The 15,116-nt window shown below is 37.3% G+C and overlaps 3 protein-coding genes across 3 annotated transcripts in view; 1 reads left to right on the top strand and 2 right to left on the bottom strand.

The window, feature by feature from the left end:
• LOC132140889 (alpha-ketoglutarate-dependent dioxygenase alkB homolog 4-like) overlaps positions 1–15,116 on the bottom strand; it is a 62,598-nt gene that overhangs the window by 15,589 nt on the left and 31,893 nt on the right. The window lies entirely within an intron of this gene.
• Positions 206–7,419, top strand: LOC132140888 (RCC1-like G exchanging factor-like protein). The gene is made up of 12 exons (XM_059549940.1): positions 206–452; positions 860–1,156; positions 1,646–1,775; positions 2,166–2,294; positions 2,465–2,531; positions 2,792–2,843; positions 4,306–4,390; positions 4,588–4,769; positions 4,910–4,997; positions 5,902–6,075; positions 6,304–6,389; positions 6,710–7,419. Exons 2-12 carry the CDS (start codon positions 872–874, stop codon positions 6,785–6,787), a joined length of 1,356 nt encoding a protein of 451 aa, XP_059405923.1. The 5' UTR covers positions 206–452; positions 860–871; the 3' UTR covers positions 6,788–7,419.
• LOC132140887 (cytosolic arginine sensor for mTORC1 subunit 2-like) overlaps positions 9,118–15,116 on the bottom strand; it is a 22,216-nt gene continuing 16,217 nt past the window's right edge. Inside the window, exons 4-9 of the mRNA XM_059549939.1 lie at positions 15,005–15,116; positions 11,822–11,945; positions 11,331–11,441; positions 10,409–10,491; positions 10,037–10,131; positions 9,118–9,946 (exon numbers count right to left, since the gene is read on the bottom strand). The exon at positions 15,005–15,116 is cut by the window's right edge and continues 21 nt beyond it. Coding sequence (XP_059405922.1) covers positions 9,881–9,946; positions 10,037–10,131; positions 10,409–10,491; positions 11,331–11,441; positions 11,822–11,945; positions 15,005–15,116 — 591 coding nt within the window. The 3' untranslated portion in view covers positions 9,118–9,880. The remainder of the gene's footprint in view (positions 9,947–10,036; positions 10,132–10,408; positions 10,492–11,330; positions 11,442–11,821; positions 11,946–15,004) is intronic.

Below are 15,116 nucleotides of genomic sequence, written 5' to 3'. Positions count from 1 at the left end.
GTAGGGACGGACACGGAATTAAATATTTGATTTGTGTTTTTGACTAAAACGGGACTAATATCAAGAATATGAAAAAACAAGATGCTGTTCATGGGAAGTAACTAGCTCTGGACCAGACGATGGCGGTAACGCAACACTAAAGGATGCAAGCTGCCGTTAAAACCAAAAGAAGAAGTAATAGTTCGTGTTTGTGTGTGTACGTCATGCGTCAGACGCCGTACGTCACAGTTCATACGGTGAGCTGTCATGGCTGCCTCCGTAGAAAACATGTCTGAGCGGCATAAAACACAGAGCAGACGAATTTCACATTATATTACTGTGTAGGTTTCATTTCAGCCGTCGAGCCAGTTTGGAGAGTCGCAGATATGCTCATGTGTTAATCATATTATGTGATACGAAGTATTGGAAGCGGTGTGTCAAATAAATTCTAGAGGATTTTTCGATCATTGAGTGTGAGTATTATTGAATTCACCTCCAAACAAAACAGAGTACAGAACACTTTAGTATCATATAGTAATACAATGAACTTTATATATTTCATATACATATATTAATTTACCATTGTGTTTACAAGGTGCACCATGATACCTGTAACCAAAAGTCATGTTAATATTACTTTGTAAATTTGATTACCATATATATGTATTTATTGTTTTTACATGCTTCTCCAAGGTACGTAAGATAATACTAGATATAGAACTACCATGATGAATGCTACCGTGCATAAATAAATAAAAAATAAATATAAAATCATGCTTATGCCATGGTATTTCATGTTAGTATTGGATTAATTTCATGAAAATTCAGCATTGGAATAAAGTATTTCAGAGTTTATGTTGGAATTTTGTGTTTTATGCAGGTGACTGTCATAATGGCATTAGTCAGCCTTCGATCCTGTGGCCGTCGTGGTTTTCAGCTGGGTCTCCATGCGTATGCAACCCGATCAGTTGGTACCCCAAAAAAGCGTGAGCAGCAAGATGACACCCCCGTGTTCCAGTATGTGGGGCAGCACAGGAAGCCCCAAGGGAAGGTGTTTGTGTGGGGCTTCAGCTACACTGGAGCTTTAGGGATCCCTAGCTTTGTAGTGCCAGACAGTGGAAGAAAAAAGCCCAGGAAGTACCAGCTCACACCTTACCGCCTGGATACTGAACAGAAGGTGATGTTCTACCCTAACTTAAACAAAAAAGTACCAAAAAATGCGAGAAATGTGATAAATATTTTATACACTGCCGTTCAAATGTTTAGGGTTGTTAATATTTATTTATTGTTTTGAAGAAGTCTTATATATTTGCATTTTTTTGTTACAAATACACTAAAAATAGCATTATTATGAAATATTATTACAAAGCTGAATTTTCAGCAGCCATTACTCCAGTCTTTAGTGTCACATGACCCTTAAGAAATTAATCTAATATGCTGTTTTTTAAAAACATTATTGAAGAATTGCTTAATATGTTTGCGGAAACCTTGATGTGTGTTATATAATTCTTTAATGAATAGAAAGTTCAAAAAGACATTTTAGATATTTGAAATCTTTTGTATCATTATAAATGTTTTTACTGCCACTCTTGATCAATATAATATGACCTAGCTGAAAAAAATGCCTTTTTTTATGGTCGTATATGTTATGTTTGCATTTTGGTAGATTTCCTCAGCAGCCTGTGGATATGGCTTCACCCTATTGGCATCTAATAGCAGAGATCTGACCAAATTGTGGGGCATGGGCCTTAACAAAGACTCCCAGCTGGGCTTTCAGCGTACTCAACATGACCGATGTAAGAAACCCCAAAATACCATTGCACTCTACTGTCAGTAACTCATGTGCCCATGGTAAAGCATTTCCAACAGTGGTTTGAAATAACTACCACATTAATTGCAAGGTACTTTAAAAAAACACTAGCAGTTTCATGACAGGTTTTTGTTGGGGAAGTAGGGTTGTTACAGTACCATTTCTTTCTTCTCTGTTCTTATCCGATGGTAGCTAATGTGAAAGTGTTCTTCAGCACTTCCTTTTGAACATGCCATGGGAAGATTCATGTAGTGGCTGTTAATGATCCATTCAGTTCCTCTTTAAAGGAATGAGCTGCAAACTGAATCTACTAATTAACAAGCAAGCTTTTCGTCAAGCACATTCCTAAATCAGCTGCTTTGTCTTGTGTTTGCAGATAAGAGTTACGACTATGTCCTGGAAGCGTCTCCGGTGTCTCTTCCGCTGGTGAACCCTCAGGAGACACGAGTGCTGCAGGTCTCATGTGGACGTGCTCACTCACTAGTGCTCACAGACTCTGAGGGAGGTCAGCAAACACTATAACCTTTCTGCCATGTATTGTCATTATAAAGCACCTTTCTGTAGCGCGAGGTGTTCTCAGTTGTATTTATAGGTGCTCGGATTCTATATAAAGTAAATCAATTTCAAATGCTGTAGTGTGATGAGTCCTTCATGTCTCTCTTTCTCTCTCATTAGTTTTCAGCATGGGTAATAATGCTTATGGGCAGTGTGGGAGGAAGATTGTGGAGGATGAAGTGTACAGGTTTGTCCATCGCCAGTATAAGTCCAGTATTTTTCACCAAAGGACATACCAAAGCATGATGGGGAAATGCTCTTTTTGTGGGTTTATGATTTGAGCAGTAACATTAGAGACAATACTATCAACTCAAATACTAACTTCCAAGAAGAGCATGATATGTACTCAGGTTTCATTTGCTAATAATCTTTCTGAGCATAAAGCTTAAGCTGCTTTTATTAAAATGTTATTAGAGAATGGTAATCCTTTTCTTCTGTTTCCTGCAGTGGTAGTCATGTTGTTCACAAGATTGAGGGCTTTGACAGTCGAGTCACCCAGGTATGTGATGACATACTGTACTTTAGCATGATACAGTATATTGATGGATTCATAGTTGATGGTAAATGCAACAAAATCAACATCTAAATACATATCTTACAGACCTAAGATTCTTATTAGTTCTAATAATTCCTAATCTAGTTTTCTACTCGCATTCTTTTGATGGAAACTCACAGGTATAAAATTTAAAGTCCTCTTGTGTCTTTTCAACCCAAAATCAAAAGAAATAATCACCCTATAAAAATGTGGGGTTTATATTGAAACACAATTAAGCAGTTTCAACTAGATAATAAATGTTTCTTGAATAGCAAGGCAGCATATTAAAATGATTTCTGAAGCATCATGTGACACTGAAGAATTAAGTAATAGCTGCTAAAAAAATATAGCTTTGCCATCATAGAAAAAAATAAAACAATGTTAAATATATTATTAAATTAGAAAACAGCTTTTTTATAATGTAGTATTCCACAATTTTATTAATGCAGCATTTATGTACATAAGACTCTTCTTTCAGAAACTTTTGAATGGCAGTATTCATTAAATAATATTTTACATAAAGACTATAAAAACTGGTTTATGGACCATTAAGATTTCTGTGCATTGTGACTCCTACTCAAATATTGAAAATAGAAATGTGATCATTATTATAAAAAAAAAAAATGGTATTAAAATTGTAAAGTACATTTGTCAAAAAACATTTGATAGTGTACCATATCATACATTTTGTGTAACATTTATTGATTTATTATTTTGTGTAAGAAAATGAACATGATGACTTATGAGTTGATTACATGAATTTCCAAGCATTAGGATAATGAGGATTTGGGGTTAAATGTGTTTAGTTACTTAAAGGGGGGGGTTGATTGCGATTTTCACTTTTTTAATGTTAGTGTGTAATGTTGATGTTTGAGAATAAACAATATCTGCAAAATTGCAGCGCTGAAAGTTCAATGCAAACGGAGATATCATCTTTTAAAATTCTGGCCGTTTAATGCATACAAAAACAGCTGGTAAGGGACTACAACTAGCTTCTTCCCGGGTCTGTTACATCACAAACCCAGATAAACCCTGCCCCCGGGAACACGCAACAAAGGAGGTGAGGCCATGTTGTGCTGCTGTGGAGAAGAGGAAGAGAAAACTAGGGGTGCACGTAAAAATCTGTGCATATGAATCGCGATTCTGTCTTCTAATGGATTCCAATTTCTCAAGTTTAAAACTAGTGTTCTAAAGCAGCGGTTCTCAGTCCTGTTCCTCACGTCGCCCTGTCTGCATCTCTCTCTCTTTCAGATTGTCAGATCAGCTCCAACAAACTGTTCATTTATACACTTATTTTCACAAAGCAATGAGAAGCGTTATACATGGATGCACGTACGGTTGCTGTGCTGTATTAAAGCTTTAATCAGAATAAAACCATATATTAAAAGCTATATATTTCATCTGTCCTGCTCCTCTCGTCCTGTAGGTGGCTTGTGGGCAGGATCACAGTCTGTTTCTTACAGACAGAGGCTCAGTGTATGCCTGTGGGTGGGGTGCAGATGGACAAACAGGTTCGTTTCACCATCTATCTGTCATTGTCTCTTTTCTTTTAGACCCTCTTTTTGTTCCACTCCATTATGAAACCCTCCTCTAGGCATTTTCCCAAAATTGTATCCAGACAACAGTCGGTGACTCACGGCTCTTACTTGTACACTTCAGACCATGTGACCCTTCCCTCAGGATTAATGTCTCTGGTATGTATTTTAAGGCCTGGGCCATCACAACAAGGCCTCCTGTCCGGTACCCATCGGAGGAGATCTGGCTGGGGTCAAAGTTCAGCAGGTGGCCACATATGGAGACTGTAGTTTGGCCGTGTCCACAGACGGGCAGGTTTTTGGTTGGGGAAACTCGGAGTACCTGCAGCTTGCCTCTGTCACTGAGGCCACACAGGTAAAGAGCACAACTGGCAAACAGATACCAGTGATTGTTCACCGTCATAGAAGTAACACTTAAGGAGTTTCATATGTAAAATATAGTCAAAGTGCAACAATGACAGGCTGAGCAGCTCATTTGCAAAGTCTGATTTTCAGATTAGCTCTCCACGGCTGCTGGCCCTGAGGGGTGTGGGTCAAGTCAGACAGGCGGCATGTGGAGGAACACAGGTGGCTGTGCTGAATGGTAAGATTACACTCTTATTCAGTGTTATTGTTTCCTGGAACAATTCAGTGCACTTAAAAAAAAAAAAAAGACCTAAAATACTATGGTGCTCTCTGAAGTACAATGTAAATTGTTCCTGAATATGGTAAATAGCACAATTAAATATTTTAAGCACTTTGACTAAAAAAAATGATAAATGTTGCCATAGCTAAACCAATACAAATTAATATTTTATTTCAATTGATGAAAATGTTTAGTTCTGTTTGTTGTTAACAATAGTAACCCTGATGCTATATAATATAATGTGCTAGGTTTTGCCGCCTTATAGTTTGTTTCGCAAACTTTGTAAGTTGATTAAAAGCTAATTATTTAAATCATAAATGTATCAAATTTTAAAATAAAAACAGGTCAAAACACTTTTTAAAAGAAGCTGAAATATTATGTATTTCATCTGCTAAATGAATAAATGTAAATTATTAAAAAGAAAAAAAATCTCAGGGGATGAATTAAGTATATCTTTTTAAAATATTTTCAAGGGGATAAGCTTAAACCTGGTTTATTTTAGCTTTTAATTTTTAAGTTTAGTTTATATAAATTTAAATAAAATCAATACAGTAATATGAGGTAATATTCAAACCTAGGGTTAATACCTGATACCATAAACAATCATTGTACTTAAGTGCATTACCAACTGTGTATGTGTGTATATATATATGAATTAATATTTTATATGCATATTTTATAGATAAAGTGGTACCATGAATTGTCATTATCATAATTGAAAATGCTCAATGGATTTTAATATTTGAATGCACAATTGTTGAACCAGCTGTACTGGATACTGTTGAAAATCGTGAATTGTTGCTTTGAATTATCTTTTCTTAGCAATGCTTATGTAACAAATTAAATAACTTAATCTCTGTAGAGGAAGGAGAAGTGTTTGTTTGGGGTTTTGGAATCCTGGGAAAAGGCCCGAAACTTTCCGAGTCTGCTATCCCAGAAAGAGTGCCAGCCACGTTTTTTGGGAGGTCAGAGTTCAACCCTACAGTGAAGGTCTCGTCCATCCGCTGTGGACTCAATCACTTTGCAGCTATCACAGGTAATCTACAGTCAAAACGTTATTGACTATGATTATTATTATTATGAGGTTCTCCTGAAGTGATTTTAAATGTACTCTCATGCAGGATACTGTTAAATGTTCTTTCTCCTAAAAACACCTGCTACAAATGCTTTCATAACCATGGTGGTATTAAATCCAGTCTGGTCCCTGGCTAACATCCACGTAAATAGTAGGCTGAGTTATTTGCTACATGAATATTGTTTTCAGATCGAGGTGAGCTGTTTGTTTGGGGTAAGAATGTGAGAGGATGTCTCGGCATTGGAAAACACGATGACCAGTATTTTCCATGGAGGGTAAGAAACCAAAAACATTGCATTCTTTCTTTTAACACGAAGTGTTAGTTGCCAGTTGAATTTTTGACCAAAATTATTACATAAAATGCTGTTTAATTATTCTTATGAATCACAGCTAATCACAAAGATTGAAATTTACTTAGAAAATCTCCCAATGAACATAATTTCAACTCATTGCATGAGGTGAAAACTTTGAATATTGAATATTTATACTTTTTGTTAATTGTAGTAAATTAAAATGTTAAATTAACAGAACAATATGCAGTAGATATTAGTTGTTAATCTGTTTTCTTTATGCCAATGCTCGTCATTTGTTTTAGGTGACCGTGCCAGGCCATGTGACGGATGTTGCATGTGGTGTTGACCACATGGTGGCGCTGGTCAGATCAATCATATGAGACTGTCAAGGCAAATTCGTACTATTATTTCAGGCACTTCAGCGAACACCATCAGAATGCCACGTTTCATTATTTCTCCAGAACCTTTGGACTTGTTACAGGCCTTCACTCAGGAGTCTTCCTGTCTCTGCATCAAGCCTTTAAGGCCTTACTTAAGGTAACAAGGAAATGTGACACCTCCTCTGCTGTTGACAGTGCTGACCTCAAAAATAGACATGAGTCTAACTGCTAAATAACTCAAGACCTCTTAATGAGTCTTATGTTGGCTACTTGGACATTTTGGAAGTTTGCTCTAAATAATCAATTGTCATCACCTGAGGTGGACACCGTGTGTTCAAACTGCTGTTTCAATATCTGCTTGTCTTGTTTAAAATCACACTGAATGAAAAAAAATGTGATATAAAAAACTGTACATTTACGTGAAAAGTATATTTAAATTAAAATGCATCTGGCTTTACTGTGCTGTGAGAGGTTTTTGGCAAAGCACTTCCCATCTTTTTAAAACAGTTACAATTTTTTTCTATCAATGCATTTGTTATTACTGGATAAGAAACAACCTATATGTGACCCTGGACTACAAAAAGTCTTAAGTTATGCGAGTATATTTGTAGCAATAGCCAACAAAATGTCAATTTTTTTTATGCCAAAAATCATTAGGATATTAAGATCTTGTTCCATGAAAAAACATTAAAGGTGATTTTCTTAATATTTAGATTTTTTGTACCCTCAGGTTCCAAATTTTCTAAATATTGTCCTCTCCTAACAAACCATACATCAATGGAAAGCTTGTTTAATCAGCTTTCAGATGATGTATAAATCTCAATTTCAAAAATAGTACCCTTATGACTGGTTTTATAGTTCAGGGTCATATAGAATAGATGGATGGATCACATATATTATAGAATAAAATAGTTAAAAACTTTGATTTATACATTTGCTAAATAACTGTCTCAAAAGAACAATGAGTGTGGCTTGCCAGTTTTGTTAATTGAGCAAGTACTAGATGATTCAATATTTTAGAGCATAACCGATTAAATAAAAATAAAAAATATTCTAAAGGATGGTTGTTTTTCAGGCCTAAAAAAAATAAATTTATATTATATATAAATTAATTGCTTTTAGGTGGGTGCAAAAATGTATAAATATAAACGAGAAGCAACTTATAAGGGATCATTTTAAAAGTATGCTTTTGGAGGCCTTAAATGAAGACCTAAAAAAGTACACTTCAGGGACAGAACATAAAATATTAAATTGAAGCTCTTGTATCCTTCAATTTCAAGTACATGCTATATTTGTACCAAACTCTACTGAGAGATCACATAAGATTATAATACCAATTATAAAGCAGTATACATTCTGAGGTGCAAATGTGCAAATATAAAGGGACAGTTTCTGACCTACAGAAAGTAGGACAAAGAAAAAGAGGTAAATAATTTTTTTTTTTTAGTAATAAAGTCATGACCTTTTCTGGTGTCTAAGCTGGTTTAATCAACAATTTGTCCAAATCAATCATTTGTATGGGTAGTTAGAAGTAGCTTCATCAAATATCATCCCACAGAAATCATTTGTAAATCACAAATATGACTAAATATCTTCATAAACTTCTAGATAACAAATCCTCAATTGGCACATGGTCTAGCAGTCACATGGTGTAAACCCTCACTGTATGCTTAAGAAATATGGTTCAGACAGTTAACGATTGAAAATCAAATCGAAGCTCAAAAATATATTGAACAAACAGGTCACCCATTCTTAACACTGAAAAATATATGGTTTCTGCAAATTTCTGCTTAGGAGCTGATAGAAGAAAAGCTTACGGAAAAAAGACACCAATACTTGTGTAAAGAGCAACAAATGACCCCTTCAAAGAGAGACTCCTTCAAAGGGGAAGATACTCATCCCCGGTATTTCACATCAGAAGAGTAAGATCTGTAAGATAGACCTTAAATAAAGTGCAGACAAGGGGAGCTTGTAGGCCTAAACTAACATCAGTGTCTGTGACAGCTGACTTTAACTAACATTCAACAAATGACAGGTTTCCCCTAACAGTTCCTCTGTGAATGAAGAGACAGCTTTGCAAAACATTCGAAAGAGCGAGTAGTGGTGAAGACTAGAGACATTTCACCCGATCGCAAGCATGTGACGGCTCTAGGGCAGTAATAAAAAGCGACGTCCTCATTGGAACGATTTTAAAATCAAAATACAGTAAACTGCACGATTCATGTACTTGTCTGTGTATATACCCTAAACAAGTGTGTGTCCTTGATTCCAATCTCTGTGCAACTCTGTTCACTGCCAACTCGGCCGAGTGGACAGAAAAACCATTGATTGTACTCTAAAGGCAAAAGCAACAACAACAACAACTAATTCATTACCCAGCCTCTTGGCATTGAAAAGTGAATATAGGATTAAGGCGAGGGGAAAGAAACAAAAGCTCTAAACAAAAACGTGAAAAGCTTCTTTCAAAGACTGAACTTGTGACTGGACCATGTTGTCGAAATTAAAACAACAACAACCCTGAACCATCAAATTGCATCCCAAAAACATCACGTTTTTAGACAAGGAGCCTGTTTATGCCCCATGCCTTGGCACTGCAAGGGAAAACAAGAAGTGGGGCAGGAAAAAGTAAATAAATCTCAAGAAACATTGGAGTACATTCTGTGTCCTCAAGGAGGAGGACCTGCCACTAATACATAATGGTTATTTGCCATGTCTTAAGAATTGGTAGCGAAAGTCCAGGCCCTGTTGCCATGGTAAAATGATGTGCGGAGGAGGAGTGGATAAGAGGAAGAGGGTGGGGGAGAAAGAAGAGAACAGAAGAAAAACACTGGTTCCACACCACTGCAGGCTCCCTGTAGAGTTGGGTGGGGATAAGGGTTTTCTTTTTTGCAAGAAATGGACACGAAGTGATGCTGTTGCTTCTAATACTGACTGCAAGATTAGAGCCCCCCACCCCCCCACTTATTCATTCCCCTTCTGTCAGATACTCCTCCCAGAAGCAGTCCTCAAGTAAGCTCTTGGCACTTTTAAGAGTTTGACATAAGAAATCGAAATGTTTTCTGGGACGCGGGACGCCTAGGCAATCGTAGAGTCTCATTGTCCTGTGCTCTCATTGGTCCTCAAGGCTCCGATCACACTCTGGATGTTCTCCTCAGGCACCTGAATGGGCACAAGATGTTGCTGGTGTTAAACTTCACCTTTGCTAGCTGAATATTTAGTGACAGGGAAGTAGTGGGTGCTCAAACTCACCAGAGCATGATCGAACTTGAAGGTACTGATATAGTAGGCTGGAATGTCAGCGGTCGCCAGCGGTTCAGATATCTGAGCCACAATGCCACATTCATCTGATGGAAGATAAACGACTTAGAAATTCAGCTACCAAAACATTCAAATGCCCATTAAGAAGCAGTCACATTTACTGTTTGGTGAATTTTCATGGGTAAAATCCAGTCATAGAAACACATGCGATAGGGAATTTCACACAAGTTTTTTTGTTTTTGTTTTTTTAAGCACGTTTCTAAGGTGTTCTGGGTGGTTGCTTACTGACCCAAGTCAAAACAACCAACCCCCAAATTCTAGTCCCTTGATACCGAGGAGATTCTCATTGTCATCTGAACTCACCAAACCCTAAGGGTTGTCCTCCGATGCGGACCATTTTCCAAAGCTCTCCTGAAGCACTAGTGAAGAGGACATTGTTTGGAAACCTGACAAGAAAAGAGCAGCATGTAAACCACATGCAGTGATGACAACAATGATTTTTTTTAATTGGGCAAGTTCTATTTTAGCCACACACACAAAGACATGGTGATTCAGCAGGCTTCAAGCTAAAAGACTGGTAAGCGCAAAGACAAAGAAATCCACTTTACAATCCAAGCAGGTCCAATATTGCAGTGTATATACAAAATGAATGTTTCAGTTCCTTAAAGTCAACATGAAATTACATTAAGCCATTTTTTTCTGTTTTCCTTAAAATGAAAATTGTCCTCGATTACTCACCTTCATGTCATTCCAAACCCATAAGACATTCATTTATCCTTAAAACCCAAATGAAGATATTTTAAATTAAAGCCAAGAGATGCTTCAAAATGTTTGTAGAGATAGTAAAAGTAATCCATATGTATTAATCAGTTTGATTCAGTCTTCTGAAGAGACAGGATGACTTTATATGGTCACAGATTTAATTTTGGCATTTATTCCTAGAAAATAATATTGATCAATTTGTAATGACATGAGGGTGTGTAAATAATGAGAATTTTAATTTTTGATTGAACTATCCCTTTATGTGATATTTCCATGTGAACAACGAAAAAGATTTTATGAATTGGGAATTATTTAGAAAAATGTGTGCATAATACAAGTGTTACAGGTGGCTGGAAGAAATATGTTGGAAAATAATAGTAGAGTATATTTATACAAAAACAAACCCTTTCTCCTTTTGTATTAGCATGCACTGCTGATTAATGCACAAGACCAGGGATGTGTATTAGGATGAATTGTGTTTTCATGTTGACATTAATAAAGTGTAACTTGCAGGTGGTCTAACCTCCGAGTGGTTTGCTCATCCATAACTAGAGAGATGTAGCCCTCGATCAGCGAGAAGGAGAAAAAGCGAATGTGTCCAGAATCCTCACTCTGCCCCCCGGTCTCTTTTGCTCTGTAAGGAAGCGTAGCAGAGATTTTTGGTATAACACAAGCTTCATTAGAGTTCAACTCAGCTGATGCTTTCACAAGGAATAGTGAAAATGGGAGGGGGAGGAGTATGATAAAGGGCAACTCTGATCAGATCTTTCCCTTTAACTGTTGGCCTGATGCCACTGTCTGAGTGGTAAACAAATTCAGCCACTATAAGGAAGAGCAAAACATTACAAATACACACTGCTCATATTGTTTCCAGTTTTTTCTCCCCTGTGATCACATAATGCATTCCCTTCAGCGACCTGTGTATATTATCATCATTCTCTAATAGATCTGACAGATGGCTCTCGGTTACTGCCATATGTAAGCCAGGAGGAGAGGCCCGCACGGAGCTCTTACCCTCCCGAGTAGAACATGACGTCCATGAGCAGTGTGGCCACCGAGGGCAGCGTGTCGGGGTCCAGGCTGGTAACGCAGAACATGTTACTGGGGCTGGAGAGTGGATGAATGATCGGCCGAGGGACTGAGGAGAAGAAAAAGAGAGTTGATAATGTTCGCAAACTGTAAACACAAACATTGCTGGTGTGTCAGTTAGGATGTTTCATGAAGGAAAGATATATATGTATTTATTGACACAGGAGTCAATATAATGCCGCATATATACGCAAAAAAAATTGATTTTTGCAAACGAAAATTAAAGTATTGGGAGAAAAAAAAAACCCGAAGTTTTGCAAACAAAAATAAAGAATTGCAATACATAAATGAAACCGCGCGAAAGCAATGATTTTGCAATACATATTTTCCATGGTCATATCTATTAATTTATTTGCAATGCTGCTTTTTTTTTGTTTGTCAGTCTAGTTTGAGCTTGCAATGCCGTTTTCCCTTTGCGCTTCACTTTTCTGCGCGTCTCGCTTTGTGGCACTGTTTTGATGTGGGGGCGGAGCCAAGGGACGGGGGCGTGTACAACATGCCTCCCTGGAAGTGACATCATCGGCGCGAGACTCAGCTCACTGATCCGGTACGGCTTGCGATTGGATCGTTTCTATTTATTCAATAGCATAAAAACATGCATGTTTTCTATTATTTACTTTATTAACAAATGTATGTGTGTATTAGCATTGTTTGCTCAAGTTAAAGAAGTTGTTACCATGAACATCTGCTGTTTATTTCTCTCGATGTGCACACTTTTATAGCATTAAAATGTGTATTGTTTCATTTGGTTAACTGCATGTGTATTAACAGTGTTGGTTTAAAATCTCTTAACTTGTGGGAGGACGCCAGCGCACAGAAGCTTTTTTTGAAACAATACACATTTAAATGCTATAAAATGTGCACATTGAGAGAAATGAACAGCAGATGTTCATGGTAACAACTTCTTTAACTTGAGCAAACACTTCTAATACACACATACATTTGTTAATAAATTAAATAATAGAAAACATGCATGTTTTAATGCTATTGATTGAATAAAAAGAAACGATCCAATCGCAAGCCGTACCCGGATCAGTGAGCTGAGTCACGCGCCGATGATGTCACTTCCAGGGAGGCATGTTGTACACGCCCCCGTCCCTTGGCTCCACCCCCACATCAAACCAGTGCCACAAAGCGAGACGCGCAGAAAAGTGAAGCGCAAAGGGAAAACGGCATCGCAAGCTCAAACTAGACTGACACACACAAAAAAAAGCAGCGTTGCAAATAAATTAATAGATATGACCATGGAAAATATGTATTGCAAAACAGCTTTCGTGCCGTTTCATTTATGTATTGCAATTCTTTATTTTTGTTTGCAAAACTTTGTTTTTTTTTCTCCCAGTACTATTTTCTTTTGCAATTCTTTATTTTCGTTTGCAAAACTTTTTTTTTTTTTGCGTATATATGCGGCATTATTTTGACTCCATAAAAATGTTATATAAATAATGTTGTGAACAGGACAAGAGCTTAGCGAAGTTCTTCCATGAAATCTATTTAGTCTTTGTTATTTACCAAAGGTCATGTCAGTGTTGATGGAGATGCCATTCAGTCAACATGGCATTCAATTTACAACCATATTACTACTGCAATGTTATATTTCTGAGAGAAATCGTGGGAGGACATAATTGAAAATAGTCAGATTTAATCATCAAGAATTGACTGGATCATGAAAAATGGCGATAATCTTTTATTTATTTATTTATACCTTTATACCTTTATTTAACCAGGTTAATCGGTTGAGAACAAGTTGCAACCGCTACCTGTCAATTAAATTGAATTCCAAACCATTCAATCTTACAAAAGCCAGATCTGAATGGGGGTTTGCGGTTAACGTATAATACCAGGAACATTATTATAAGCACTCAATTGATTTACCAGTTTAAAGGGATAGTTCACCCAAAAATAGAAATTCTGTCATTATTTACTCCCCCCTCAAGTCCTTCGTTCATCTTCGGAACACAAATTAGGATGAAATCCGAGAGCTTTCTGACCCTACATAGACAGCAATGCAACGGACACATTCAAGGCCTAGAAAGGTAGTAAGGACATGGTTAAAGGGATACTCCACCCCAAAATGAAAATTTCGCCATTAATCATTTACCCCCATGTCGTTCCAAACCCGTAAAAGCTTAATTCAGCTTCCAAACACAATTTAAGGGTGCTTTCTAGTTCGGTTCATTTGGTCCGAACCAGGGGCAAAAAATTATACTTTATAGCATTTTTCAGCTTTTTTTGGTTCCTTTTCACACCACACTGATAGCTTTGACCCGAACCAGTTGAAACAAACCAAAATGCAGTCACATGACAACATCCACATCACTCATTGGCAATGACGTGTTTCCTAAACTGCTTTTTGATTGGTCAGAATTTACGTGTGAGAAAATACCAACATAAGAGGAAAAGCCAGCAAACAACAACTATGGAGAGACGACTGCGCGGGCTGGTTTTGACCCCGGCCATAATCTAGTATATAGTTTGTATTGACTACGGCAGCTGGTTTAGTCCAAAAATGATCAGTACTTTTTGCAGTTGGGTCTGTTCGAGGTCGGATCACGTTCTCACCACAAACGAACCGCTCCAGAGTTAGTTTGAAAGCGTACCGAGACAACCTTTTCAAGCAGGTCTCGGTATGCTTGTTTGGTCCGCCTTTGGTGTGCACCCGAGTGCGATTGCTGCTTTCACACCTGCCCAAACGAACCACACCAAAGGGGGAAACGAACTCTGGTACGATTCAACCGAACTAAATAAATATCTTAAATTGTGTTCCAAGGATGAACAAAGTTTTTATGGGTTTGGAACAACATGGGGGTAAGTGATTAATGACAAAATTTTCATTTTAGAGTAAAGTATCCATTTAAAATAATCCATGTTACATCAGAGATTCAATGTTGCGGTCTATGGAGGTTCAGAAAGCTCTCAGATTTCATCAAAAAAATATCTTAATTTGTGTTCTGAAGATGAACGAAGGACTTTTGGGTTTGGAACAAAATAAGGATGAGTAATTATTGACAATTTTTATTTTTGGGTGAACTATCCCTTCAAGTTGTTACTGCAAATGCACAAAATGCCTTGTGTCGACACACCCTCAGAATAACGACAGATGATTACCCAGTTTAGGCTTGACAAAACCATTGGTGACCCCGGTACTGTTGGCAGCAACTGTTTCTCCGTTGACAACCCTCAGGAGAGTGAATTCTGAAGACAGCGTGTGCATGACCAT

This window comes from Carassius carassius, chromosome 5 (genome assembly GCF_963082965.1).
Source record: "Carassius carassius chromosome 5, fCarCar2.1, whole genome shotgun sequence".
Taxonomy (NCBI): Eukaryota; Metazoa; Chordata; class Actinopteri; order Cypriniformes; family Cyprinidae; genus Carassius; species Carassius carassius.
Note: the sequence above shows the minus strand (reverse complement) of the source record. Positions and strands in the feature narration are given on the sequence as shown.